At 41.3% G+C, this 27,246-nt stretch overlaps 1 protein-coding gene across 11 annotated transcripts in view; it reads right to left on the reverse strand.

Annotated features, from left to right (window-relative positions):
* The window catches only part of EXOC6 (exocyst complex component 6), a 94,742-nt gene extending 70,524 nt beyond the window's left edge, over positions 1-24,218 (reverse strand). For 2 of the 11 annotated variants that reach the window (XM_075423458.1, XM_075423462.1), the window contains exons 1-5: positions 23,982-24,214; positions 5,502-5,673; positions 4,164-4,211; positions 3,954-4,044; positions 2,993-3,038 (exon numbers count right to left, since the gene is read on the reverse strand). In XM_075423458.1, coding sequence (XP_075279573.1) covers positions 2,993-3,038; positions 3,954-4,044; positions 4,164-4,211; positions 5,502-5,673; positions 23,982-24,103 — 479 coding nt within the window. In that variant the 5' untranslated portion in view covers positions 24,104-24,214. Of the gene's footprint in view, positions 1-2,992; positions 3,039-3,953; positions 4,045-4,163; positions 4,212-5,501; positions 5,674-21,991; positions 22,130-23,981 lie in introns of those variants that run through there. The other 9 variants (XM_075423460.1, XM_075423455.1, XM_075423461.1 and 6 more) reach the window with 7 other exon arrangements.
* Between the last annotated feature and the right edge of the window lie 3,028 nt (positions 24,219-27,246).

The following is a 27,246-nucleotide window of genomic DNA, read 5'->3' on the forward strand; positions in this document are numbered from 1 at the left end:
CCTAGAGGCAGTTCAGCCTAAATGCATAGTCCCCACTAGGTGTTTTGAAGAGCAGTGGAGAAACCACACCTCTCCCTTGTGCTTCCTCAGCTAAGACTTTAAACCCTCCATAACTCTCTCCAGCCAATTGTGTCTGTTTAGAGTAGATTCCGCAGTTACTTCCTCTCACAACTATAGCTCTTGTCAACTTGTGTTATGCATGGCTCAGGACACAAATAAATAGGATACGGAGCCTTTCACCTCTAGGTCATCAGTTCAAATGTAGCCCATATTCGTAGGGACCAAAAGTTGCTACCAATAGATGGCTTTTCGGACTCCTCAGTAAACCTCCATTCTATCCATGTACACCAGCATGTATTCCAGACCCAGAATCCTGCATGATCTTAAAAGGCAGCTGTCATGCAGAAAAGGAAAGGGAATTTCAACCTTTATCCTGAAACAACTGTCTCCCCAAAATATAGAATATCCACACTTTCTTCTTCCCTTCCTTTCAACATCACAAATTCTAGTTTTATTCACAGTGCAAGACTAAGACAATGGAATAATGAAAATGTATTCTAAAAGGCTGCAAGCAGAGCAAGTCAAAAGAAAATAAGGTTTTTTTTAAAAAAAAAAAAGACCAATGAAAGTTTTCCTGCATTAACAAATCTCAGTGAGTGTTTATGAGAAAACTTATCTTTCCCTAAACAAAACAACCAGGAATGTTTATTTAAGACAGAGATTGTGCATGCTCCTCTCTCTTGACTCTTCCAGGAAAGCTTCACAGCAAAACTTAGGAGAGTCGGTTTTGAAATTCCTTGCACCTGCACTCATCAGCTGTCAGGTCCTTGCACTGATGCTATGGATGTTCTTGCTATTGATGAGTCTCTTAGTGACAAAGGCCAGAACACACTCACTCTTTGGATTTGTTGCCTGCTAAGCCACAAGGAAATTACCATCTGAATTAACTGCAAGTTCCAAGTGACAGCCACCTCTAGGTTGTATTATAGGGAACTGTAAGTTACAGGCAAAGTAGTAACTGTAGCATAGCTAATGAAAGAGATATCTGAGCTGGAGCAGTAGCCTGCAGCAGAGCCTAAACCTTCTGCACTCCATGTGATTTCAAGGTATGGTACATCAAAGCTATGGCATCTCCCCTCTCCCTTAGATCTTTTTCTGGTATGACAATGACATGTCCAAACCCCTCAATTCAGTATATCGTCCTTCAACTTCTAAGACTTCCTGTCTGGCAACTCCTTCCACAGGAAAATAATCAGATGTGAATCTCTTAAATAAGAGAAAATTATTTTTAGATTTAAAAAGTACCTCAGAAAGCACACCAGCTATCAGACTCTACAAAACTACTAGCGAACACGGAGTCAAAGTGCTAAAAGCCATCTGCAACTTTATCTCACCTAAGTGATCTCTCCATGATGACATTCGGAACTATAACTTCCCTTGCAGTTCTAAAACCAGAATGTTGCCTGTCTTGCCTGACAGAGCAAGGGAATGTCAGAACGCAGGCCTTGATCCTAATGTTTCTGTATTTTCAACACGCAAAACATAGCATACTCTACGGACCACCTTGCAGAAGCAAGTGGCAAGCAGGGCGCTTCAGACAGCACACCCTGCAGTTTGTTCTCTGATCAGAGTAGCAAGGGCACTGGACTGTTCACGTCTTTCTGCTGAGCTGCTCCAAGAACACTGCAACAACACACTGCCAGCTATTCTAAGCAGACGTCCTGTTCAGAGGAAACAGTGTACAGCAGTCAAGCTGATTAAATCTACGACACTGCTTCACATCTAGCAAGTTTTGACTGTAATAAGAGACACCATAGTGCCATAGCTATTAAGCCATTCTTAAAGTTCTTCTATTTCTGCAGAAGACCTCCCAGACTGCATGCATGCACAGGTATCAAGTAGCACATGCACCACTGTCGAAGATGCATCAGATTTGTTGTGATGCTCCTCGATCTGATGTGTACAGTAGATCTGATGCATTTTGGACATGTCTGCACACGGACTTTTGAGCTGATGTACTCATATACAGTGGCTGTTGTTGAGGATTTTCAGATGTCCAGCGGTATGACAAGAGGTGTTGGTTAGCCAGACAAACAGTCCAAAAGAAAATATAGATTACACAGTAGCCCTGTAGACACCTGACTACGCCTAGCTAACTCCAAATGGAAAGAGTCAGGTCCAGATAGACTTGTTTAGCAGGCGCTCACTGCAGTGGTGCCAGGCACACAAAGAGGCAACGACAATGATTATGAATCCAGCAAGGGAAGACACAGAGCAATCGGCGTGACTGAGGCTGTATAAAAATCAGGCAGCGATGAAGGTGGAAATGACGCTGTAGAAATCAGGCAGAAGAAAACAGCAGCAGTAGTATTCCTGGGGTCAGTGTGCATGCGGTGCAAGGCAGCAGCATGAGCCCCAGTGGGACACAACAGCAGCTACAGGGGGTCAGGAGCAGCCAAGCTGCCATGGAGAGAGAACTGGAGATACTGGGGTTACAGCAGCAGCTCTCTGAAAAGATGGACAGTGAAGACAACACAGGAAGGAGCAACTGGTCCAGTACCAGTTAAAACCATTACTCTAGAAATCTATTTTTAATTATGGTTTTAATTTTCCTTTAACAAGTCAGTTTGTCACAGAGGGAAAACAAACCCAAATCACAACACATTCTCTGCACTTCATTCTCATGGTCCCATGCACACAAAAAATATGGATGGAGATACTTTATAAATAAGCATGACATGCAGTGAAACTACGGTTAAGTAAACATTATTTTTCATGGCATTCACTAAGCTTCTAGAAGACTTAAACATTTGTTCACTTGCAGTGACACTCTTGAAACACAGACAGGGTATTATGAAACAAAGACGACATGCACCAAGCTATAGGACTTTGAATACTTACTTGTCTACATTAGTGTTTGCTATTATATCAGTTTATTCAACGTTTTATTTTACAAATGTTTTATTTTACTCATTGAAATAAGTTCACTCACCTTTTTACATTCATCTGTTCTTTTAGTTTGCTGTACATTTCCAGCACTGCATAAAAACAAGCAGATTAACCCATGGATCTTATTGTGGCTTTAGTTAGTAAAAGAGGAAAATATATATTGTAAAGGACAAAATAAACCATAGAAAATTATATGCTAAATTTACCTTGTTTAATTCCTCCTGTAACCTAAACATAACAAAACCAGCAAAAAAAAAAAAATTCTAGAATGCAGCTAAGAAAGAAAAAAGAACTAAACTCCTAACAGCTTTTAAATGAAAAAGAGTTAAGATTAAACAAAACAGCAGACACTAGATACATAAAACATTCATTCATTTGCTACGTACCATAAGTTTATCTGCATTACCAGCCTATGACCTGTCTCTATTAAATGGCAACAGTACCACCTACTGTACTCGTAGGAAGTCAACAACAAGACTTTACAAAGAAAAATTCTCAAATCTGTTTTACACCAGTATCATGAACAGGATAAAATCCTTAGAGAGCCGTGTGCAGTGCTACAATACTGCCTTTCCGAAACACCATTTAGAGCCCTTATGTTTTATAAAAAAAAGCTTGTAATGACACAGTGCTAAAAGTACAACGCTGAAATAGAATCACTAGTATTTTCCATAGAATTCAAACAGTAAAAACCACCCTCTTCAGCAACAAATTCATTGGTCATCATATTTAAAATATTACTTCATTTAAAGCTGCATGCATCTACACTGTTTGCATAATTTATACCTGTCTCACTGTCTTCTCACAAAGTGACATAATTGCTCTATGTTAAATATTGTAAAAGACATGGAACCTACATGCTGACATCTTTTTAACACCTGTTAATTCTTTCGTTAAACTGGATGTCACAGGATTACGACTTAAAAAACAGAATTCTCTTGCATTTTGGCTATTATGACTTACTTTATTTAATATGCCATCATATTTAGCTCAAGGTCACTCACCTGGAAGACACAACTGTAGTTTTTCCACAACTGTTGTAATATTCCGTTGCTGAACTCTGCACCGGATGATTTCTTCTGTTTGGGCTATCACCTTAGAGATTTTAATTTAAAAAAAAATACAAATAAATAAAATCACAATTAAATTATGCAAATAATTTCAATTTGCTACAAATATTCATAATATCCACACAGGAAGCACCATTTTCTCACCTCTTTCCCAGCATCCTGAAGCCTTCGGTTGGTATCAGTAACTTGGACCTTAAAAATAATTTCACCTTTGTTAGACAAATATGCATATATTGCCCTGATGTGACTGCTCACCCTTGTAATCAGATCATGCTTCATGAGAAACTTAGAACAAAGAAATGCAAATTCAAATTAACTCTACAGCTTGAACTTGAACTTTTGATCGGAAAGGGCTTTTGTTAACTTCAATTACTTATGACAGTTCTTTCTAACAGATTCTGTGGCAAACTTCTCAAATTTACTTGGGATTTTTGAACTTTCCTTGTTTCTGTAGGTCTGTCAAACAATTCAAATCATTGACCCAATTGACCACTGGTCCCTTTTTGATAACCTCAATGAGCTCTATGGGCCATTCATTGTCTGTAAGAAATGGTGATTGCATTTTATGGTAATTAAACATTCATACTTTACTGAATGCAAACACTGGGTGGTTGATTAACATCAAACGTGGAAATCTCCAAACCACAGCAACATTTTAATGCTGCAGGTGCAGGCAAAGCTCAACCTCAGATTTTCCCACATAGTAAGTGACTCATTAGGTCATCATAATAAGGAAGCACATTCTAGTTTATTAAAAATCTCATTAATTTCTGAACAAAGATGCTCAATGACCTCATTGACGCTGTATTTGGTCTCTTGTTATCTGAATATCCTTTATATAATGCTCTTCTAATCATAACCTCTGATGAACTACGCTCATTCTGTCTGGTGTGCATATTTTGCTCTCAAAAGTGTAAAGAGAGCTAAAAGGGACGGATCTCATAATTCTACGTTCAGATTTGGGAGTAAATCTTAGTTCTCATTTCTAATGAAAACTATTAAGTCCACCTACTCTCCTACTGATTACAGAGTAAAGAAAATTTATTTTTCACGCACAATTGCAGTATTGTTATTCTTCTAATCAAGACTCTAAATTCTTCTAAGGTCTGACATGCAAATGCAGGATTAGAAAAAGACCTATGTAAGAAACATTGGTTTTACCATTTGTTGCTCTTTACCTTCTGAGAAAGCCTTTAAAAAGGGCAAAATAATTTTGGTAATGTTTTCTGAAAATATACATTTAAAAAAAAAAAATCAGAATTAGACCTAATAAAATAATCAGCTTTGTAAATGTAAATGTAAATTACCAGATCAGGCAACACAGCTCTAACCACAAATCCGAAATAACCCATTTTTAAAAAACTGTTGCAAACATCAGTGTATGTTATAATCACTCAACTCTTATTCTTCAGTAAGGGTCAGGTTCCTTCTTTTAAATTCAAAGACAATGATATATGGAACTACGAAAAACTAGTTCCTTACCTTTAATTTTTCTGCATCAGCCCTAACTTTAAGGAGTTCTGTAATAGCATCCACAAAGCCCTGATGGTGAAAATTGCACATCTTTTCTATCTCCCTGTCATGGTTACGTATGCAGGCATCTAGTTTTTCCATAAACCTCTGGTGTGCATTTGGTTGGTCATCATATACAGACCTGTTAAATACAAATAAGAAAAACAAAAGTTTACTTTTTTCCTCCAGTGAAAAACAGTATGCAAGGATCTTTATTGAAATCTCTCTCCTAAAAAGAAAACAAAAGCACACAAACTTGATGCTACGGTGGCATCATTTGTGATCCATTCCACCAAAATCAGCATTAAAAGAAAGCGATGGCACAAAACTGAGAACTGAACCCAGCCCTTATGGCATTAATCCAGGTGCTTAACCAGTTACAACATGGTTGACCTGAGCCTCACTGGTCTGTTATTTATGCCCTAATGCTCAAATACGGGTACAAAAGAATCAATTTCTCCGACCACCTCAAATAGCATGGATCGCTTTTCCATCAAATTCCACTCTTTGCTAAATATAAAGAAGTGCAAACATACAAATTTGCTTTTCTGGTATTCTTAACATCAGAATTATCCAACCACATCAGGGGTGGATGCTTCCAGCCAGAACAACTGCAGCACTGTGCGGCAGCAGCCGGACCCTGGCGGAAGGCAATTCTCACTGCTCCCTGCCGCCTCCTGCCCATGCCCAATGGCTCCCAAAGCAAAACCATGGCATGTACATGCCTAAGGCTGCCACCTCAATGGGAACCAACTTTCAGGAACGGTTAAAATCAGGTCTTTTGAGTAATTTTACTAAATGTTTCAACAGTACACTTATAAAACATCAAGTAGGAAACATGACTCCTGGAGAAACTGCTGGTGTAGCTTGCCAAGTTGCGTCAGGAATGGCAAGCTGCGTGGAAAAATGCTCAAGTATGAGAAGGAGCAAAGGAGACGGGGTAATTTAAAGCTTTAGATTTTAGCAGAGGAAGCAAGAAAAGAGGTAATAGAGAGAACTGTACTGGAGATGAAGGTATGAAGTCTCCCAAGACTGGCAAGGCACAGGCAGTTCCAAAATTTGATTAATAACTCAATATAGCACCAACAGCAAAGACAGGTAATTTTTGAAGCAACTTACTAGCTAGAATGCGAGCAGTAATATGAGGATGACAGTCATACATATGCAACCATGTTCGTACTGCAAACTACAAGCATTCAAAAAAATGAGATCAAAAAAATCTTTAAAATGCTTTTTTTAGCCTCTAATTTCCTTTCATAATTACGACATTTTCTCCAGAAATACATACAGAGAAGTTGCTTTTAAAAAAAACCAAAACACACTTAAGATGGCAGGGAGGAGGAAGCTGAAGTTCCAATGGTCTCAATGTTGCTTGTAGAAGTACAGTCTTAAGTTCAAGACCCAGCTGACAGTGAGTCAAAGCCTCTAAAACTCATGAGTAGAGAGAAAGTACTTCCCTCCCAGTCTTGTCGGAGAAGTATGACTTCCCATATTCTTCAAGATCCTCTTTTCTAACCAGACAGCTTGGCTCTGCCAGGATCTGGGGGCATCATCACCCGTTCAACAAACCCATAACTGAGTGTCTGACAAGAACCTGACCTTTCAAGGAAGAGAAGAGTATAGCAGAGATTGAAAAGACTCTCAGAACTAGACTCTTCATCCTTTTTGAGTTCCTTTTGACCATGGACTCAGAGAAGCAACTGATGTTACAGAAATGAGAAAGGTAATACGCTGTCCTACATGCCAAAGGAAGAAAGCCAATTCCTGATAGCCTGCTTGCTATAGGTATTTTGTCTCAGAAAAATCTATTAAATAAAATATTCCTAGAATATTCCCCTTTTGCTTATGCAGGAAAATAAGGATACAGTACTGAAAGGCAGGTTCTTTCCTCCAAAGTGCACCAAGGGAAAAATACAAGATTGTTGACCCATGAAGCGGTTCACAAAGGGAAAAATGCCCCTCACCCATTCCACCACTGCAGTTTGAAATGACAGCTGGAAGGAGCAAAGGTGTGACAGTCAGCCTCTCCTCCTGAGGTTCCTGTCAGACTGCCTGAAATGGACCCCTCAAGGCTGCCCAGCATGACTGAGGTTTAAAGGGCCGTGGTAGAAGATCACGAGTGACCCACATCTCCACACAGAACCTGGTGCTGACTGGAGGGAGAAGCAGCAACCTGGCCTGGGAGGAAAGAAAGGTGCAAGACACATGGTCAGCACTGAGTGAGCTTTCATCAGGCAACTTAATGTTCTGCATCTGAAGACACAGGGGGAAGCAGGTAGACCATATCAGTTACCTGTAAAGAAATGAGCACGGGATGAGAAAAAGGTTCAATAACTGATGTTGTAGTGCTCCAAACTACATAGTACAAGGTGGTTACATGAGCACTGCTCTGTCTCTGTAAGAAAAGGGTCAGAAATGTTGGAACCTAGAGGGTGAACATGTAGGAACAACTACCTGGCTCCAGAGTACTGTTCCTGGAAAAGAAATAAAAATATTAGGAGGACCAGAGGCATCACATAATGTATTCACAGGTATCAGAAATGCATGAGCTTCCTCTGAATGGGCTGGACTCACCATCTATACTGCACCAGATGCTAAAGCAAAAACCAGAAAAAAGTTCCACTTATTAACTGCTTCCTTGAGCCTTTTATCTAAGGGTGGAAGGAATCTCCAAGTTTAGGTCTCCTTCCAATGTTCTCAAAAGGAAGTGAGAAAGGAGTATTATTATCACAAAGATAGGAGACTTCCACCTATCGCTGTGTACTCATAACTGTAAGTTCTGTGACATAACCATAAGTGAAAACAGTAGTAAAACACAGAAGACCAAGTATACCAAAAATGAGAACAAGACTGTAAAAAGATGGTGCAAGAGGAACTCCATACTTCAGTTTGTACCACCAGTCTTTCTTTCGTGGTAGCAATGCACTGTCTTTCTGGACTTAGTTATTGCCTGATTATTTTGGGATATCCAGTAGCTGCAGTTCAACGTGGCTGTCTTTGTACCTTTTTGTTGATTTCAGATCTGCCAACACTGGCAGCCACACTCTTAAAATACTGAGGGAGGGAAATAATTTGCAATCAGGAGATCTCTCTTTAAAATGTTATCAAATAATTCCACACAACACAGCCAGAAATTCTGGAAGAATGAATGATGTAGCATAGGCAGTACAGTATTCACTGTTAAAAAATCAGTATTTATTATTTTCCTCACTATTAAAGCTACTTATACTTCAGTTTAATGATAATAAGTAAAGTACTGATTGATAATTCTCAGGGGTATTATCACAATATTTAATTCAAAATCATACAGGGAATAAATGTTTAAAATTGTGGAAGAAGAAATCGATACTGTGTACATCCCGATGCACTGCCTTAACCACAAGATTACCTTACCTTACTGAAATTTTAGTTACTATTTTATCTTCTACACTGTACTGTTTCCTGCATGGATACTAATACAATGGTGAGCTGTGATCTAAACCAGTGCTTTGACAGAGCGCCTTAAAATTCACTAGTAGTATAAATTCCATATTAATTACATATGTAGACAGCTCCATCTTGTGGGAACAATAACAAATCAGCCCTCTTCAGCACACCAGTGGAAAAACTCCTGAAACAGAACTACTTACCTTTAAAGAAATAAATCATCACAGTATTTAAAATAAAATCACACTTTTTACCACAACTTTCTGATCTAGGTGAGAAATAAGAAGACAAATTAAACAAGTTTATTAACTTCCCTAAGACGCTGTACTCTTAGGCTGCTATACACATGCTATTTCAGAGGCTTTAGAGAAGTCTGACCTAAAGCACTGGCCTTTTTGAAAGCATAAGTGTATGTGAGAAAGCCATGGACAGAAATTGGGCTTTTTCTCAAAACTGCAAGCACAGCTGAGGCGATGAATGCCTGATTTACCCACTACAGAACATCACATGTAGTACAGTATGGTTTATTTCTGATACTGAAGCTTATTTTCTACACATTCCTTTCCAAAATTACCTACAGTTATCTACATAAAGTAACTGGTATCTTCAAATATTCATTTGAAGGTGTACACTTCAACAGATTATGGCACTGCAAGCAATCCTGATAGCAATTTTGCACTTTACAGAGTTAAACCATCAGGCAGACAAATCACCATCCTACGGCATCTTGGAGAAAGACACAGAATCCTGAAAGCATCCTATAGCTGATTTTTTTAAATTAGAAGATAAAACTGACAGAATTTACAGCGCTTGCATGCACACACACACAGAGTTCTGCTGGGAAGAGAGTGAGGAAGTGCTAACCCTTCCAGATGCATATTTTCAGGGGAAAAAAAAAAAAGAAAAAGATAAAAGACGAGAAAATCACTGATGTTGGAGACAGAAGTTTGTACTTTATTTTGTCTCAAAAAAAAAAAATACACAACATACCATCTTAATTTTCAATCTGGAATGAGACAACATTAACTTCAGTGACTAGTTAGACATCAGCACTGCGAGTCAGTGACAGGACAGGTACTATTTCATTCCTAATCGAATGGGGCAAGCACCCATGAAGAACACGAGCAGAGATGAAGGATGTTTCTGGTAACATGTAGCAGGTTATTTGTCTGTATTTCCCACAACTCTGTACATAGACATAGATATTTTTTTGTCTGACTCATCCCAACAACTGGACAATATGAGTCATACTAATGCGAGTCTATGTCAATATAAGATAGTGCAGAAAGTACTCAAAAGAGGAAAAAAATTAACTAGGAATAGTCAGAGACAGCTTAACCTAAAGGAGAAAGATGTCTCAGTCACTGGCTCAATTTTGCTGCAATAGGGGTATTTTTACCTTGATATTTTCTTACCAGCTGGGCTGAAGGGAGAAAGACAAGCATAAAGAGATTTGAATTCAGGTCTCAACAAAAAAATGAAGCAGAATTTTCCTATATGCAATCATTTTCCAATTGAAGAAAATCAAACAAGGTTATTTTATACTTCATAAAAAACCTCTCTAAAATTTTTATTTTCAAAACTGAAACACAGTATGAAAAATATGTGTTTAGTAGGTCTTACTAGCATTTTTGTGTTTACATGCAAAAATCTATTGAAGCACCAGAGGGCACCATTCTACGCACAAAAATACTAGCCACTGAGTAAATAAAGAGCTCCACAGCTAAATATCAGCCAAGAATCATAAAACCTAACCTGCCGTGAATTCCACCCGACCCTTTAGATAATAAAAATAATTTTTAAAATCAATTATCCTCAAATCAACTGATCCTTCTATAATGACAACTCCATACATATGCATCATCATTCAAAGGCACTATCATAGATCTCTTCAAAAACATATTTCTCCTATCATTTCTTATAAATATTTTTTGTGCATGCAGCCAGGATACATGTCATTAAATGCATGAGTGCAAATGTGATTAAAAGAGTAACAGCATTTAGCTAAGGAGGTGGGAAATAAAAAGTTACAGGTCAAAAAGAATCATAAGCCCAGAAATTAATTTAATACATTGACTGCACTACTGGAAAGGTAGGCAAAGGAAGTGCATACAGACCAGTAAGTCTCCTAAAAGGAGAGGAGCCTAAAACTGCAAAGGGGTTGCAGCAAATACTCCAAATCTGCTTTTTCCCTCCTCATCCCCAGTCTTCACACCTACGTCATCTTCTGCTAGAAAATGAGAATAATCAGAAAGCTGAACACAGCTTCCACTGTTATCTACTTGGTGGGAGTTCAGCACAGAAAAGTGAACTGCAAGAGTAATCAGAATAAGAAATAAAGTAATTTTGTCCCTTATATCCACAGCAATAGCTGTAGACTTTCCAATGGTAAGAAAAACTCAGGTTCCAGGAAAAAAATGAACTTAAACAGTTTGTTTTATTAAAAACAAAACTCCGTACTTTCATAAGAAAATAATGACTCTGAGGACATTATTAATTCCTGGTTGGTGACAAACAACTGTCAATTAAAAATAATTACTAAAATGATCTATTAAGTAAAGAAAAAATATTTAACAAATATAATAACAATAACCTTTTCGGGTTTTAAAAAAATTGTTATTTCTTGGGTTTGGTGTTTTGTGTGTGTGCTTGTTTTTTTAAGTGGGCAATGATTCGATTTTTAGTTGCAACCCATACTCAAGGGAAACATCTTTGAGCTTATGAATACTATTGTAAATTTTTATGGTGAACAATTCTCTTCCTAGTAATCTTTCATAGTAATAGGTTCTAACAGAAGCAAAGACTCTTAAAACAGATGGTCTATCTAAAAAATAGCAAAAAAAAAGTCAGAAAATAGAGGAAAAAATACCTATCTTTTTACAGGACAAAGTAGCTCCTCACTAAGACTTGTCACCTTCCACCATTTTCACACACCCCCCAACCCATCCTGCTCTATCCCATTTCTAGTACGAATTGCAGGTTCCTCACCCTTGCCTATATTGCCACAGTGTCTTCCATTTCCTGATTACACAAGACATATGAAGCAATTAAAAACTGTATACACACATTCCTTTCAGGGTACTGATAACCACTTAGTGCCAATCAGTTACATCTCTGTGAATGCAGTGACGATGATGGGAATTACACCTATCTGCATAACAGCTGTACAAGTTTGACATGGAACATAAGCCTGACCATGCAACTTCTGAACTGCAAGGGATGCAAGAGAAAAAGATTCATCTGTAGACCTTCAGATTTAGCACTGTGGGGAAAAAAACCCACAAACATCCACAAAGACTGATCACTTTGATCAGCTAAACCAAGTCACAAAAAAAAAAACCAAACTCAGACATACAATTCTTATTCCACATTTCAAAGTAATACTTCAAACACACAGACAAAGAACCCATCTCTCAAATGAAGAAATTGTGCTTGTGGAAAATCATGTTTTTAGAATTCATACCTTGCTACCAAAGCCAATTTTGTACTGAGGCTAGAGAAGCTCTCAGCTAGCTCCCATATACACACACATTGCAAGAAGTGGCCCAGTAGATGTTAGTCCTCTCCCTCCATTTCCCATTTGATTAAAAAAAAAAAAAAGAGGGATTAAATAAAGTTATAAAATAATATTTACAAGTCTAATTTGCACATTGAGTTCAGCGGAATCGATGTAAGCACAAAACACTGACCACACAAATCAAGATTCTGCCCTTAAAACAGACCTGTCATTGTGACTATAACCATGGCATCCCTAACCATGATACTACATCACACGCTCCACTTAAGCTGCAATTTCACAGGAAACACTGCAGCAACTTCCTTTGTCCTACAGTATACAAAGATATTTTCTGTTTACACAAACTGCAAACTTTGTAGGGATTTTTCCATGGAGTAGTGTCATATAGGTTGCTGCATACAGCCTAAAAAGCTTTATAAAATAATGTCCAGGTGTTTCCTGTAATTCAGCTGCAGTTATGGTAATAAGCACATTTCTTAAAACCCAATCAGCCTTTCCAAGCCAGGCACTACCTAGGGTCCAGTTCTGCCATCCTTCTTCATAATTACATCTCACCACTCTATTTACAAGATTACATTACATGCCAGAACAATGCAGAACTCAAGCTATGGCCTAATCATAGAAAAGATTTTATTAATCTTAGTTTAGCTGTAATGCTTTACTTGCCTGATTTTCCTGGATGTGCAATTTCTGTGAATTGTTCTCACTAATAGTATCCTGTTTCTATGAGCAGGAAAGGGCTGAATACAGTTTGTTAGTTAACATTACTTCCTATAAGCAGGGTCCATACTCCGTAGTAGCAGCACTACAGCAGTCATTGTTCATGCTGGATAAGCAATGGATCACGCTCACGGCTGTTAATGGACATCCTCTGCAGCGAAACATGAACTGATAATCAGTAAACCCAGATTTGCAACAGACTTCCTCCTTCCTGTTTTTACACTGCTGACCAAGGAGATGCCTCTTCCTGCTAAGCCTTTGTGCGACTTACTGATGTATGAAGCAAGAAACTGAAAAACAAGTGCTGCACTACTATTTTTTTTCCTAATTATGTGTTGTAATAGTAGATAAAAAAGGCAGCAAAGAAAATGCCAGCTTCACTCACTGTGGTACTTGGGTATCGCCACGTAACAAAGTGTCAAGTTTGGCCATCTGTTTCATATACCTGAACATATACAGTGGACATAGTTTGAACCTACATTATTTCATAGTAAATAAAATAAGAAAGTGAAGTCCATACAGCAACATATTTATCTTCCCTTAATATTTCCACAGACTGTAACATAAATTGTTCCATTTTGGGAGCAACGGATTCATGTATAAATGAAATTGCGAGCTTCTAAGTTATTTTTAAAGATTTGATCAGATTTCTTTTACACATGCCGCAGAAATAATTAGCCATCTATTACAACCTATAGCTAATCTGTCTTCTTTATCCAGGGCACTCTAGACATAGCCTTCGAGATAAATACGTACCAATTGTTTCTACAGAGCCTTCAAAAGACATCTCAAAATAGAACAGAACATTTAATGTCACAAATGTCTAAGTTACTTATTTCAGTAAGCTTTGACTGTCAACACTACATAGTTGCAAATACATCATTTTAGAAATCCAGAAGTTCCAGATTAAATAAAATATCCAATAATTGAAAAGTTTCAAAACAAACTGGATTAAGAATGTATTCTATTCAATACAGATCAAACCACATAATTCTTTGATGTGTCACATTCCTCTGTAAACATATAACCAAAGCATATATTTTCCAATAATTTTATATTACTAATTTTTGTTAACTCTATGAGCTCATATAGCCTACACATAGAAAACCATCATGTATTTTTCTCATGCAAATCAGCAGCCAGTACTATATATCCTTTGCACATGCACATCTCCCAGGATCACTGAAGAAAAGGAAAGATTACTTTAAAACAAGTCTGTTTTTAATTCAAAAGCCCAACTAAAACTAACTCACAGTGTTTCTCTCTGTTGGGAAGCAACTAACAGTGTTGCAGCAACTGACTTCTACTGCTCTTTGTTACCTTACTCCAGTCCTCTATCTGCTCAATGAACAGACTAAGCAGCAGAAAATCTATTCATGCCTCAGGGAGAGGTGACACTCCAGCACGCCACAGAAACTCCACATTTCAAGAGAAAGTAGCACACATTGGCTACCTGATTACAGTTTCCTAAGTTTATGAAACAAAACAGAACAAACCTATGGTACAAAAGTAACATAGTTGATACTGTTTTATGTTGAATTTAACCAAAACCAAAACCCAAAGAAAATGCTGCTTCACTGAAATCAATGGGTAGAGACCCTTCAAAGTCACTCTACGTATAAGGAAGCGTGCAAATTGTGAAGGTCCCAGTGACAGCTCCTACCAACAGAAACATCTAAACCCCTGCAATAGGGAGGAGAGTGTATTAAAATCGAATTATGCAATACTTGAAAGTTTAAGCACCTCTTTTTGAAATTGAAATGTCTCAAAACTATCCCCCTAGGTACACATACTACAGTATATGCATTATTAATTTTGTATTACTCTGATTCATGGGAGAATTGCAAGTTACCCTCACTGCAGCTTTGTAAGCAAATTACTTTCTCCGAGACATAGTGAAAATTCCACTCATAGTATTAGAGCTGAACACCTTTTTCATCCTATATTAAAAAAAAAAAAGTCTCATCTCTCTCTGCAGATCCCTAGCACAGAAGTGTTCAAAGACATCTTGTAGGTCCTCTCTGTCAAACGCCAAGTCTTTCCATGAGGGATGATGCACTCTAACACCTGCTTCATTCCTGCTTAATAGTGATTAAGTTCCCTACTAGTCTGGTATTACTGGCAAAGGTTGAGGTACAGGAAGGGCTTCAGCCAGGCTCCAGAAGAGATCATTAACTCCTTCCTGCATGGGACACAATTCATCAGGCACACAAATAATTCCTTAGTAGGCACAGACAAGGTGAGGAAGAGATGCGTTGTTGTGCATGCTTTAAGCCGAACATGAAGTTGAACATGATGTCATTGTTTTACCTAGGTCTGTGGCGACAGGGATTAGGTTTGGGCATTTCAACCACAATCAGATAATAGCCAGAAAGACTGGCAACAGCTAGATTTTATAACTAGCCATAGCAAGCCCTCCAGTAGGATAACATCTAATGTGATTACTTGATGCTGATGCAAAGCTAGGTTGATGTTTTTAAAAGAGTTAGTACTTAATAATTGTTTACTACAACCCATAGAAATAGTTTCCTATCTGCGAACCCATTTCTGGCATTATTTTAGAAGCATTATTTAAGAAATCTCAATCCTCATAGATTTTTATGAGCTCATTTTAGTAGTATAATCCATAAAATGCAACATGACAAAACTTGCTTAACTGCTGTTGCTGTAATTTCAGCCTTGTATGTGCAAACGCTCTAGCACTTACAGGTAAAAAACAGGCTTACATTCAATTTAATTATGCTAACACTCCTCAGGTAGACATCTGTATTGAGGAAACTGCAAAGTCTCCGAGCAATGGTTCAGCAATGCATACAGAAAGCTAGAGTACAGTGTACGCTGTTGGCTTCCCAAAAAAGAACTACAAGCAAGTAAGTACCCATGTGACTGGCATTTGTGAAGGATGTAAAATTATGCATTTCCTATGCATATGGCATGTCCAAAATCTGGGTCAACAGACACCAAGTAAAATCAGCTTGAGGAATAAATCGATGAAGAAACGACATGAATAACAACTGACTTTCTTGAATTTAGCTGATGTAACAGTGAATAAGCCATACATATGATGGGAAGGCTAAGTTTAGATGAGACACAACAATACTGATTGCATGAACCACCTATAAAGTACACTATCCTGGATCCCTCAGTAGATGATCCCTCTACTTTTAAAGCTTTAATTTATTTTGAAACGTGTTTCCTAAACATGGGAACAATTTCAAGCTCTTTGGTAATGCTTGTGAAATTGGAGAGAGCTATTTCAGAAGTACTCTTCACATAGGTTACTACTTAGGTTAAAGCTTCACTTGGCAGTTGCCCATTTGGAAAACACTGCAAGAACTGAGTCAGAAGCTGATACATGAACGCTCAAAAAGATCAAGATAACCCGATTTGCAGACACACATTTCATGACAAACTTAATCAGCATTGAACCTAAAGATTTTTTGCACAACAGAAAAATGCAGTGCAGATATGATTACCCACAAACAGTTTCAGGTTTTATAAAAAGTACAATAGTACTATGTTGAAACTTGCAGCAACGGAAGCAAATCCTCACCTTCTCCTCAAATATTTCTTGCCACCAATGGCAAATCTGCTTGAAATATCAGGCTAGTCAACAGTTCTGCCACTGAATATATAAACGCCAGATTATTCAGTCTATAGCACACGCTCTTCTTATACTGTTTTGACCCTATGTAATGGACTAGAGATTAAAAAAAAAAAATGTGCTTCTTCATAGCAATATACATGGTGATAGACCTGCTTACATAAACAGTTGCTTTATCTGACTGTTGCCTTTCAACTTAAACACTCGGCATATCATCAAATCCTGCACCAAGTGACAAAATCTGCAACCGACACTACAAGCCAGCCACCAGTTTTTCAGGATACACTGCTCCCAGCGAGCAGGACGCTCTCCTTACTCTACAGCAACCCAGTTGCACAACAGGAGTTAGCAATTATAATGAAGTGATATATAAATATACATCAAAGTAGCAATTATAATAAAGTGATATATAAATATATATCAAAGTACACCCTGTGACCTGATCCAAAAAAGACCATAGCTAACACACAAGGAATTTCTAGTTCCTTTGGGCTACTTTGCAACATCAGTTTGAAAGGGAAGTAGGAATGAAACACATTCACTTGAAAACTGAGCAGGGCTTGAAGACACAGCATTAACGAAGACACAAACTACTGATTTTCAAACCATAAAAATAGCTTATAATATTGTAAAACTTTATCACACCATTTGAAATTGAAATACATGATCAAAGCATTTCCATTCTGATTCAATGCACTGGTTGATGACCTCAAAGTCCTTTTACGTTTGCTCTATATTTAAACCAAGACCAAGCCATAGACAAAAATGTGATCTGTTGGCCCATAATCCAAAACCAAAATAATGAGAACACAGAAAAATGCCTTCAAACAATCATACCTGACAAGTAAGACCACAGGGCAAAAATGAGGGGAACCACATTTTGTCACTGGATAACCACATCACAAATCCCAACAGCCCATTATCAAGTGCTCAGAAAAAATATTTCCCGGCCTGCAACTGTGTTAATTCTGTACTATCTTCCCACATCTGAAGAAGTCATTCATACTGCCTATGCTACTGCTTACTAGCTATTCCGCTAAAGATACAGAATCATACAACTAAATCATGCCTGCTAGTAATAACAGTGTACATTTCTGGTAAAACAAGTTATGTTGAGGCTTCAAAGCATCCTATCACACTCCAAAAGGTATTCTGGGCACTTTGTTCACTTGGCTTTGGACAGGCCCCCTCAATGGGTACAGGAATACTCCACAATACAAATTACAGCCTACAGTCTGGGCAAAGCACCTGCAGTTGTGAAGCGTACCACAACTCAGAGCAGCAGAATTAGACTCTCACTTTGTTTTTCTACCTCTGAATTTTCTTAGAAATCTTGATCAGGAATGGACAAAACAGTCTTGCTTGGACCACTACTGCTACGTTTGCTTCCTCAACTTATTCCTCTAATGATGACTTACTGAAGTGTGAAGACACTCTTAAAAACTGACTCTTCAAATTTTGTTAATACGTATTTCTATGGAGTTCAGGGAGGGCTTGAAAGTTTTTTGTTATTAACTTTTCAATATGTTTATCTTTTTTGGAGAGGGATATGGGAATTGCCTTTCTTTTTGTCTGTTTTCTTTTTCCCTTATGAAGATTAGAAATGCGCTGACAACTCTGGTTTTGCAAAGCCCAAAAGTATGTACACGAAATGAATTACAATACGTTAACATGTTACATAAAAAGGTGAGAGTGACAAGCCTTTAACAGGTGTTGTCATTAATCTCATTTAGTTAGCCATTAAAGCTAAAAAGATGTTAAGTTTCACAGTCTGCCGAAAAAAAGATTAATCTTGGCCTGCTATATACCCAGTCTGCCTATTTAATGAAATGCATGCTATACAGTTGATTTAAGTCTCATTTATAATGACTTAGTAAATGTCACTAAATTTAGAAATGCAAGCTAAATACCAGCAAATTTAAATCAATAAATTCATCCACTTAAAATTAAAAAAGAAAAATAATTTAATCAAATACAATCTCTTCATCTTGTATTTCTTGAGATGCACAGCAATCTTTAGGAGCTAACTTACTCTCCTAAAGAGGAAATAATGCCCATTGTACTAGCTGTACCTTGATTCCTCCTATAAAGGACCTGTGTTTCACATTCCTGTACATGGGTACATCTCAGCACTAGAAAATCACCTGCAGGATCAGCCTGTATGTTGTTCCTTATCTGTAAATTACATACAAAAACATTATGTATCAATATATGCTATTATTTTTTGTATCATAATCACAAGTGCTGCCACTCTTCTAGCAGGGTAGGAAACAGCCCCCTGGCAGAGACAGCGACACCAAACTAGCAAACGAAACAGTGAAGAAAAACAAGAGCAGAAACATGTTTCCATGGAATCTATGCGTGGCCCACAAAAAAACTACACTTCTTTGTGAAGCACGGATGTATTAGGAAGATATTAAGATCTCGATAGGAACAATTAAGGATAAGTCAGATCTTGCATATCCTACGATCTTCAGCATTCCTCATGCTACTTACTAAACTGCTCACCTCCAGCCACTACTTTTGTTCTGCTATTTAAGTAGGTATGTTGGTACTTCATTTCATGTCATGATGCTATAAATATTTCCCAAGAAATACAAACCAAAACTATTCCATTTCTCGCAATGAAATTAATGTAATTTCAGTCATTACATGAGCCAGCATCAATGGCTTCCATGACTGGAAATCGATGGATCATTTTATGTTGTAGCTTACGCAACTGCACACAGAATTACTCAACTCAATTCTTTGATATATACTGTTCAGCAAGTAAAACCCAGATCTTATGCAGAAAATAATGCTTCATTTCACTTTCACACTTTTGTTCATTGAAATAGATCTTGAAATTAGATGTGGAATTTTAGACTTTTCAGTTTCACACAGCTATTCACAAATTTTAATAGGTATACCTGAACAGATAGCTATAGTTTTATCTTCAAACACTGCTGTTCTTATAAAGTAGCAGCATATTTTTGTGACGTTGGCTGGACTTCTTTCAAAACACTCAGCCAGGTGTGACCATTTTTTAGCTTAATTTTTTGATTTAGAAATTAATACAAGGGGTTAAATCAGACCAACGTGCACTTATTTTCTAAATATTCTGAAAGTCAGCCATGCAAAACTCTCCTTCTGAAAAGTCAGTAAGATAACCAGATAGATAAGACAGATGCGATACAAATAGGAAAAGAAAGGACAGGAACATGTGAAGAAATTAAGAAACTAAATGTTTACTTTTATAAAATATTTGACACATTTTAAATGTACAATATGAGTAAGAGATTCATATTGTACCTTCCCCCTTCTACCCCCCTACCCATGCACACCTGTGGTTCCCAAACATGCCTTCTTCCACTGTGCACCCTGATTCTCTGGATGTCCTTTACACAGGTTCCTCTGACATAAGCTCTACACTGGAGATGGCAGTGAAACTGCAGTTCTATTTAATGTTTTGTTGCTAAGTTTTTTGTTTTGGTGTGTTTTTTGCAGACATCAGCTCCAGCCTGCCTGGGCTTGTTAGCTGAAACATGGCTAAACTGCCTCCAGGTACAACTCAAGTCTGAAAGCATCTCAGCTACTTTCAACCCGAGCTCACAAACTCTCACAGGTGAAGCTGCTTGTGATGCTCAGCTTTGACTCTCCACACCGTATTCCCAATACTGGCTGCGTTTAAAGAACAGTGAGGAGAGATCAGAGCACAGTTTGCTCTGAGCTGGCCTCCAAGACAAGGCTGACCCCACAAGCAGCCCCCGGTGATGTGTGGGCCGCCCCACTGCACTCCCTGTTTGGGCTCTCTGAGGACTCCAGCCTCGCACAAATGCCCGGACTGCCACCTCCCACACAGTCCCCAGCACCGGGGGACCCACTGCAGGCACATGCAGCCAGCTACAAATTTGTTTGCCGCAAAGTGCAAAATGACCCATTTCATGCTCATTTCTCTTCCTCCAGTTCTCGGCACTTGGTTCCCCATCCGTGTACCCCGCGCTCGCCCTTTCCCGGCCCGGCCCACGCTCTGCAGTGGGCACCATACACTCTCCCGGGGAAGTCCGCGGGGCGGTGCCCATCGCCCTGCTGCCACACAAATCGCCTCTCCCAGCTCCCTGCACACAGGCTCTCCATGGCTTCCCAAAGAGACAAGGTACAGGCTCACAGCTCTCTCTCCCCAGTTTGGCTAGCACCTGCACTTTTTCACTTCCTTCCGACATCCCTAACGAGGGAAGCATCAGCACAGCTCCAGGATGAAGATCCCCTTCCACCTGCGCCTCCTCCATATCCCAGCCCACTCCCTCCAGGCCCCGCCCTTCTCTCCCAGCTCAGACCCAAGGGCACCCACACGTTCCTCTCTAACAGGAAAGATGCAGCAAAACCTTTTCATCAATGTGATGGCTACACCATTTGGCAGTATGTGGAATTGGAGAGAAATGAAAAAAAACCCCTCAAAACCACTGAAGTCACCGCATTTCAGAAATGCTCTGAACAGCGTCACGTTTCCAGAAGGAACCCGGCTGGAGTTGCAGATCTCAGGCTGCATCAGGGAAGCCGGCACGCAGAGCAGCCCTGCGGTCACCGACGCCAGCGCCCACCCCCAGCGCGGCTGCGGCCCCGCTCTCCGCACAGACCCGGGGTACCGGCACCCCCAGGGAGACGCCCGGTGTCCAAGCGCGGGGCTGGAGCTCTCCCGCACCGGCTCACGGCGGCGCCCCCGGCCCGAGGCCCCGCTCCGGCCCCGCCGCGCCCGGCCCCGCCGGAAGCCGGGCAGCGCCCCGCGTTCCGGCAGACAATGACAGAGGGAGGCCAGCCCGGGGGCGGGGGCGCGGCCGCAGCCTCCGCTCGGCCCCCCCCTTCCCTCTCAGCGCCGCCGGCCCGGGGGTGACAGCCGCTCGCGGCCGCACCGGCCCCGCTCCCCACCGCACCGCGGCGGCCCCTTCCCCCTCCGCCACCCCGCAGGCGGTCGGGGCGCGGCGACCCGCAGGGCCCGGGGCGGGCGGTGGCGGTCGGGCCTCCGCGGGGCGCCCCCGGGGGCTGCGAGTCTCCACCCGGCCCGGTGCGGCCCCGCGGTGTCTCCGAGGAGGAGCTGTCAGAAAGCGCGCCCGGGCCGGGCCGCGCCGGGCCTCGGCTCCCCGGGCGGGCGGGCAGGCCGGGCGGGGCGGGGGGCTCTCGCCTGCCGTCGGCGCCGCGGGCACGGCTGCCCCTCACCTCAGGGTGGGTCCCACGCAGGCCGTGTCGGTGCTCTCGATCTCCTGCAGGATCCGATCATGCTCGGGCAGACTCTCCGCCATCTTGGGTGGGAGGGACCCGGCGGCCGCGGCTCTGCGGGAGGCGCCGGGGAGGGACCGAGAGCGGAGGCGGCCGCGGAGCCGAGCGGGGCTTCCCAGCGCCGAGGGCGGCCGGCAGCCCGGGCTGGCGAGAGGAGGGAGGGGAAGGGGCGGGCGAGGAGGAGCAGGTAGCAGCTGGCCGCGCCCGCCCGGTTCGCCCCAGCTCGCCGGTGCCCCGCGGCCCTCGTCAGAGGAAGGGCTGCGGCGGGGACGCCCGGCCAAGCCGCTCCGTGCGCTGGGCGTCTGCGGGCGCTGCGGCCCGGTGGGGACCGCGGGCAGCTCTGCCCCGCGCGGCGCCCCGTGGCAGAAGCGGGAACCCCGGACCCCGAGCCCTGTCCCCTTCCCGCGGCGCCGGCCTCCGGCGCGGAGGCTCTGCAGGGCTCTCTGCGCGCGCGGCTCGTTCCCGCCGTTTCTGCGGGTGACGGAAATTTGGGGGTCGAGGGGAAAACAGAACCGCCGAAAAGCGCGCTTTGTGCGTCGGCTTGCTGTGTTTCACTGGGAGCCGGCGCATGGTTTCCTGCTGCCCTCGAGCGCCTGCACAGCGAGGCTTCGTTTCTCGGTGAAGGAGGAATAGCCCGTTTTCTATTGAAGTTGCACACTTCGTGTTTTGTAGGCCTTGGGTTCTGCACGCCGGGGAGACGGGGCACACCTGCCCGCTGGGCAAAGCTCTCCGCACACAAGCGGGAAGCCGACGCAAAGAAGCAGGCCTGAAGTGCGGAGCTTCAGCGCGGTGCGTGGCTGCCCTTGCAGCGAGGAGCTGGCAACCGCTGATGACCGTGAAGGCATCGAAGGCGAGGCACCAGCCAGTGACAACTGCGTCTGGCACCCTTCCAGTTCCTCTGATCAAACCCGTCCTCTCTCCTGCCCTGGTGCAGCTACACCTGGACGCTAGCTAGTACATGGCACCCAGGACCACGCAGATCTTGTCTATGCTTGTGGTTTTATCGTACTCGGTGTTGATTCAGAGGAATTTATTGATGACACCGACTAAGTCAGCAAGGACTATTCCAGGTGTAGACAAGTGCCTACAAAGCGCATGCTGCAGAAAGAAAACAGGGAAGAACCTACACGCTAGCGCTGCAGTCGTATTTCCTTCAAGAAATCACTCAAACGCAGTAACAATCTTCCCACGTTCCATTTTTTTTCCCATCACCAAATTACTGAAGCAGTAGATTGACACGTACATTTTTCAGAGTAAATTACGCTTTCTTTCTTTAGCCTGATAGTCACTGCAACCTGATGCCTACAGTGCCAGGCAGGCTATTTTTAAAACTCTTCTACAGATACTGACAATATACTTAGACACATAACATCATAATCTTTTATGCATTACTTTTTTGTAGGGACGAATATGCAAATTTTTTTCAGTTGCACTTTTAACATTAAATGGTTTCCATAAGCTGCAAATGAAAAAAATATTAAAATATTCAGATATTTAGGAATATCAACAATAAAACCTTAAGTAGTCATGTCTTCAGTGATTAAAAAAAAAGTTGCATTTTTTAAAAATCTAGGAAGCAACAATTTTTTTAAAATGTAGCTGTTAACATCAAACTAAAACCACTGCTACACACAAAAAAAGCAAATTTCCCCTTGTTTTCATATTTAAGAGTAATTGCTTTCTTCACAGAGAATCTGCAGCCAGCCTTCAGTAACGGATAGCTTTGTGCTGGTGAAAAGAAAGAGCTGAGTATGTGACCTTGGTTTGTATTTTTTCATTTAGGGCCAATCATATTGCGATTAAATTCAACTTTCCTATAGATTTCCAAGTCAGGAAAATGCTGTTTCTAATACATTGGGCTGACTGAAAGAGCAGCTATAGAATGGATCAAATCCATCATGAACAATAATATTATCTGAATGATGCATACCTTAAGGTGGTTCCAAGAGGCAGCTCAAAGGACTGGATCTCAGCAAGGGCATTTTCATATATCTGATCTTTGTTTTCTTCTATAAACAATTCTGACAGATTTGACTTGCTTTTCCTTGCCATAGATTAGCATGAAACTGGTTTAACTTTAGGAGAGGACTTTTGTTCTGATTATTATCGTTGCCGAAGTGGCTCCGTAGTCAGCAAAACCAGGCATGAAAAAACAGATCCTGTGCTAACCTCGTGACTCCTGAGGACTTTGTGTCCAAGAATGGTGCACAGCTGCTGTTTTCCTGTCTCTGCTGGTAACATTTGCCTCGTATGCAGCACCCAGGCCTGCACAGTCCTTTTTGCGTTTGCGTCCAATTTATCTCAACAGGAAATTTACTGGCAAAAATCATATTTTTACATCCTTGTAGTAGTTCACCGTAATAAATATTAAGCTTGAAATTTAGTCAGTTCGAAAACACAATTTTAAAGTCATTTCAGACACTAGATATCAATGCTCAATTTCTCTGTTAAGTTTTATGAGATTAAAAATGCTATTCTTTTTTAAATACTGTATTTTTCCTTTGCTGTATAAAAAGCCTGCACACACAAGAAATTAGCTGATTTATGAAGCAGGATTGTAGACCTTGTAAAGCAGACTGGAAAAGCAGAGAAACTTTTATGTTCTCATCTTTTCCCTTTTCAGCATCAGTATGTGCTAAGAGAGTGCAAAAAACGTTCTGGGGTAACTGTGATTTTTATATGAGCGTGCAATAAACAGAACTGTTACTAATTCATTACCTGCGTGGAAGAAAAAGAAAATGGGTAAAATCCTACAAATACTGAGAGCAGTGCCGCTGTGAAGTCATTTTCGTTACGATGATGGCAAAGAAAATACTTTGCACAGCTGCTGCCAATTACTTCAATTTCAGGCAGTTATTTCAAACATGAAACTGGACTTCTAGACCTTTCAATTTAAACAACTTTTTAGAAGCCAAACTCAATATTGTGGGGCATAGTTAATCTTATTGTATTCAGTTATTTTGGATATTTCGAAGGCTTTAATCAAAATTTGCCTCCTGTCTCAGTACTGCTCCTGACAAAACTGATGGGAGTCTTGACACTGGTGGTGCTGTCAACAGTTAATTGAACGAAAACAGAAGTTACTCATTTCTGACTGGGGCAACATACTGTTTTTTCACTTCTCGGTGCCCAGTGGGAACACTGACAATTTCATGTCAGTAGCATTGGGGAAGAGCTCTAAAGGCTACAATGAGTTACACACATACACATCTGTAACTGCTGCACTTGAACAAGCTGCTTTAATAATCGCCTATTTATTTTTAAACCAAAATTAAGCAGTTGCTCTGTGAGCATTAATATCCAATACATTTCCTGCTTTTGTGTCCTAAACAGAGTTGTGAGCCATTTATACACTTTTATACACTTTTCACAAGAAATTGGAGCCTGTGATTGACCCATCCAGCCACTGGATGTCACACAAATGCAGATGAAAGGATACCGTAACTACTCATTCTGTTCTTAACAGACACCAGATTCAGCATTAATTTCTGAATTATGAAGTGACACCGTGAAAATCAACTGCAAAAATTATTACATGGAATAAGCTGAAGCTTAAGCTTATTCATGTGATAGAAGAAAGTACATCTGATGACACTGTGGCAGAGCACAAGCAAGCCAGGTACGTCAGAGACGCCTCAGACATCTACACCCAGCCACCACACACCACAGCTCACAAGAAAAATATGATGCAGTGATGGGAGCATGATGCCCTAGAGAGTGTGCTTTTGTGACTGTTTTAATGTGATTTTTAAGTGAGTTTGATAATTACAGAGGGTTTTGGACCAATCTCTTCTTCCTTCTTTCCCAAAAACTCATGCACAGAAGCTTGCTTTAGGAATAAATCACCCAAAATAAATGGTACTCTGAATCTGTTGTGCAAATGTTGTAGGTATCACAGATGCCTGGAAAGAAGTATGTTTAATAACAAAACAAAACCATGTAGAAAAAAAGCGCAAACAAATACAAAATTGAATGAGCAAGAAATAGGCAGGTGTCACATCTGTTTGGTTGTGGAAATGGGTGCTGAGGCACCTTGTATCTCTGCACAGGGTTAGACCAAATTGCACTGAGCCCAGCTGCTTGGCTCTCTGGAGTGGTTTACACCTATGCTGAACCCATGCAAGACTGTGAAGTGTGGAGAAGGATCTAACACATAGTGGTGGATCTGTAGCTGACCCCAGATCCGTGGGCAGGAGTCCGTTAGTACCTGCAAAAAGCCCTTTCTGCTGCAGGCAATACGGGTTCTTCCCCGTCCTTTCTGTCCAACCCGTGCTCCCCCTTTCCCTTCCTGCCTTCTGCGCCTCCCTACCTCTTCCATAATCCTGGCGCTCATTAGATGTGCCCAAAATCTATGTCCTTTAGCCACACATGAGCTTTTGCTTCCTCCAACCAAGTTTAGGGCCACTCTCAGAAGGCTTTAGGGAACTACCTTGTCCAAGGAAACAAAGCTTTTTTTTTTTTTTTGCAGAAAGACAAAAGGACAAATTCAGTACTGTGACATGGCACAGGCCGATTGATACATTCATAAACTTCTGGCAGAACAGTGTATCTCTACTTCACAACTATACCTAACATGCTCAGAATCATAGAACCACAGAATGTTAGGAGTTGGAAGGGACTTCTGTGGGTCATCTAGTCCAACCCCCGTGCTGAAGCAGGGTCACCTACAGCAGGCTGCACAGGACCTTGTCCAGGCAGGTCTTGAATATCTCCAGAGAAGGAGACTCCACAACCTCCCTGGGCAGCCTGTGCCAGGGCTCCGTCACCCTCAGAGGGAAGAAGTTCTTCCTCATGTTCAGATGAAACTTCCTGTGCCTCAGTTTGTGCCCATTGCCGCTTGTCCTGTCACTGGGCACCACTGAAAAGAGTCTGGCCCCATCCTCCTGACACCCACCCATGAGATATTTATAAGGTCCCCTCGCAGCCTTCTCTTCTTCAGGCTGAACAAGCCCAGTTCCCTCAGCCTTTCCTCGTAGGAGAGAAGCTCCAGTCCTGGTAGCCCTCCGCTGGACTCTCTCCGGCAGCTCCTCATTTTTCTTGAAGTGGGAAGCCCAGAACTGGATGCAGTACTCCAGATGGGGCCTCACTAGGGCAGTGTAGAGGAGGAGGAGAACCTCCCTCGACCTGCTGGCCACACTCCTCTTAATGCACCCCAGGATCCCATTGGCTTTCTTGGCAACCAGAGCACACTGCTG

This window comes from Opisthocomus hoazin, chromosome 6 (genome assembly GCF_030867145.1).
Source record: "Opisthocomus hoazin isolate bOpiHoa1 chromosome 6, bOpiHoa1.hap1, whole genome shotgun sequence".
Taxonomy (NCBI): domain Eukaryota; kingdom Metazoa; phylum Chordata; class Aves; order Opisthocomiformes; family Opisthocomidae; genus Opisthocomus; species Opisthocomus hoazin.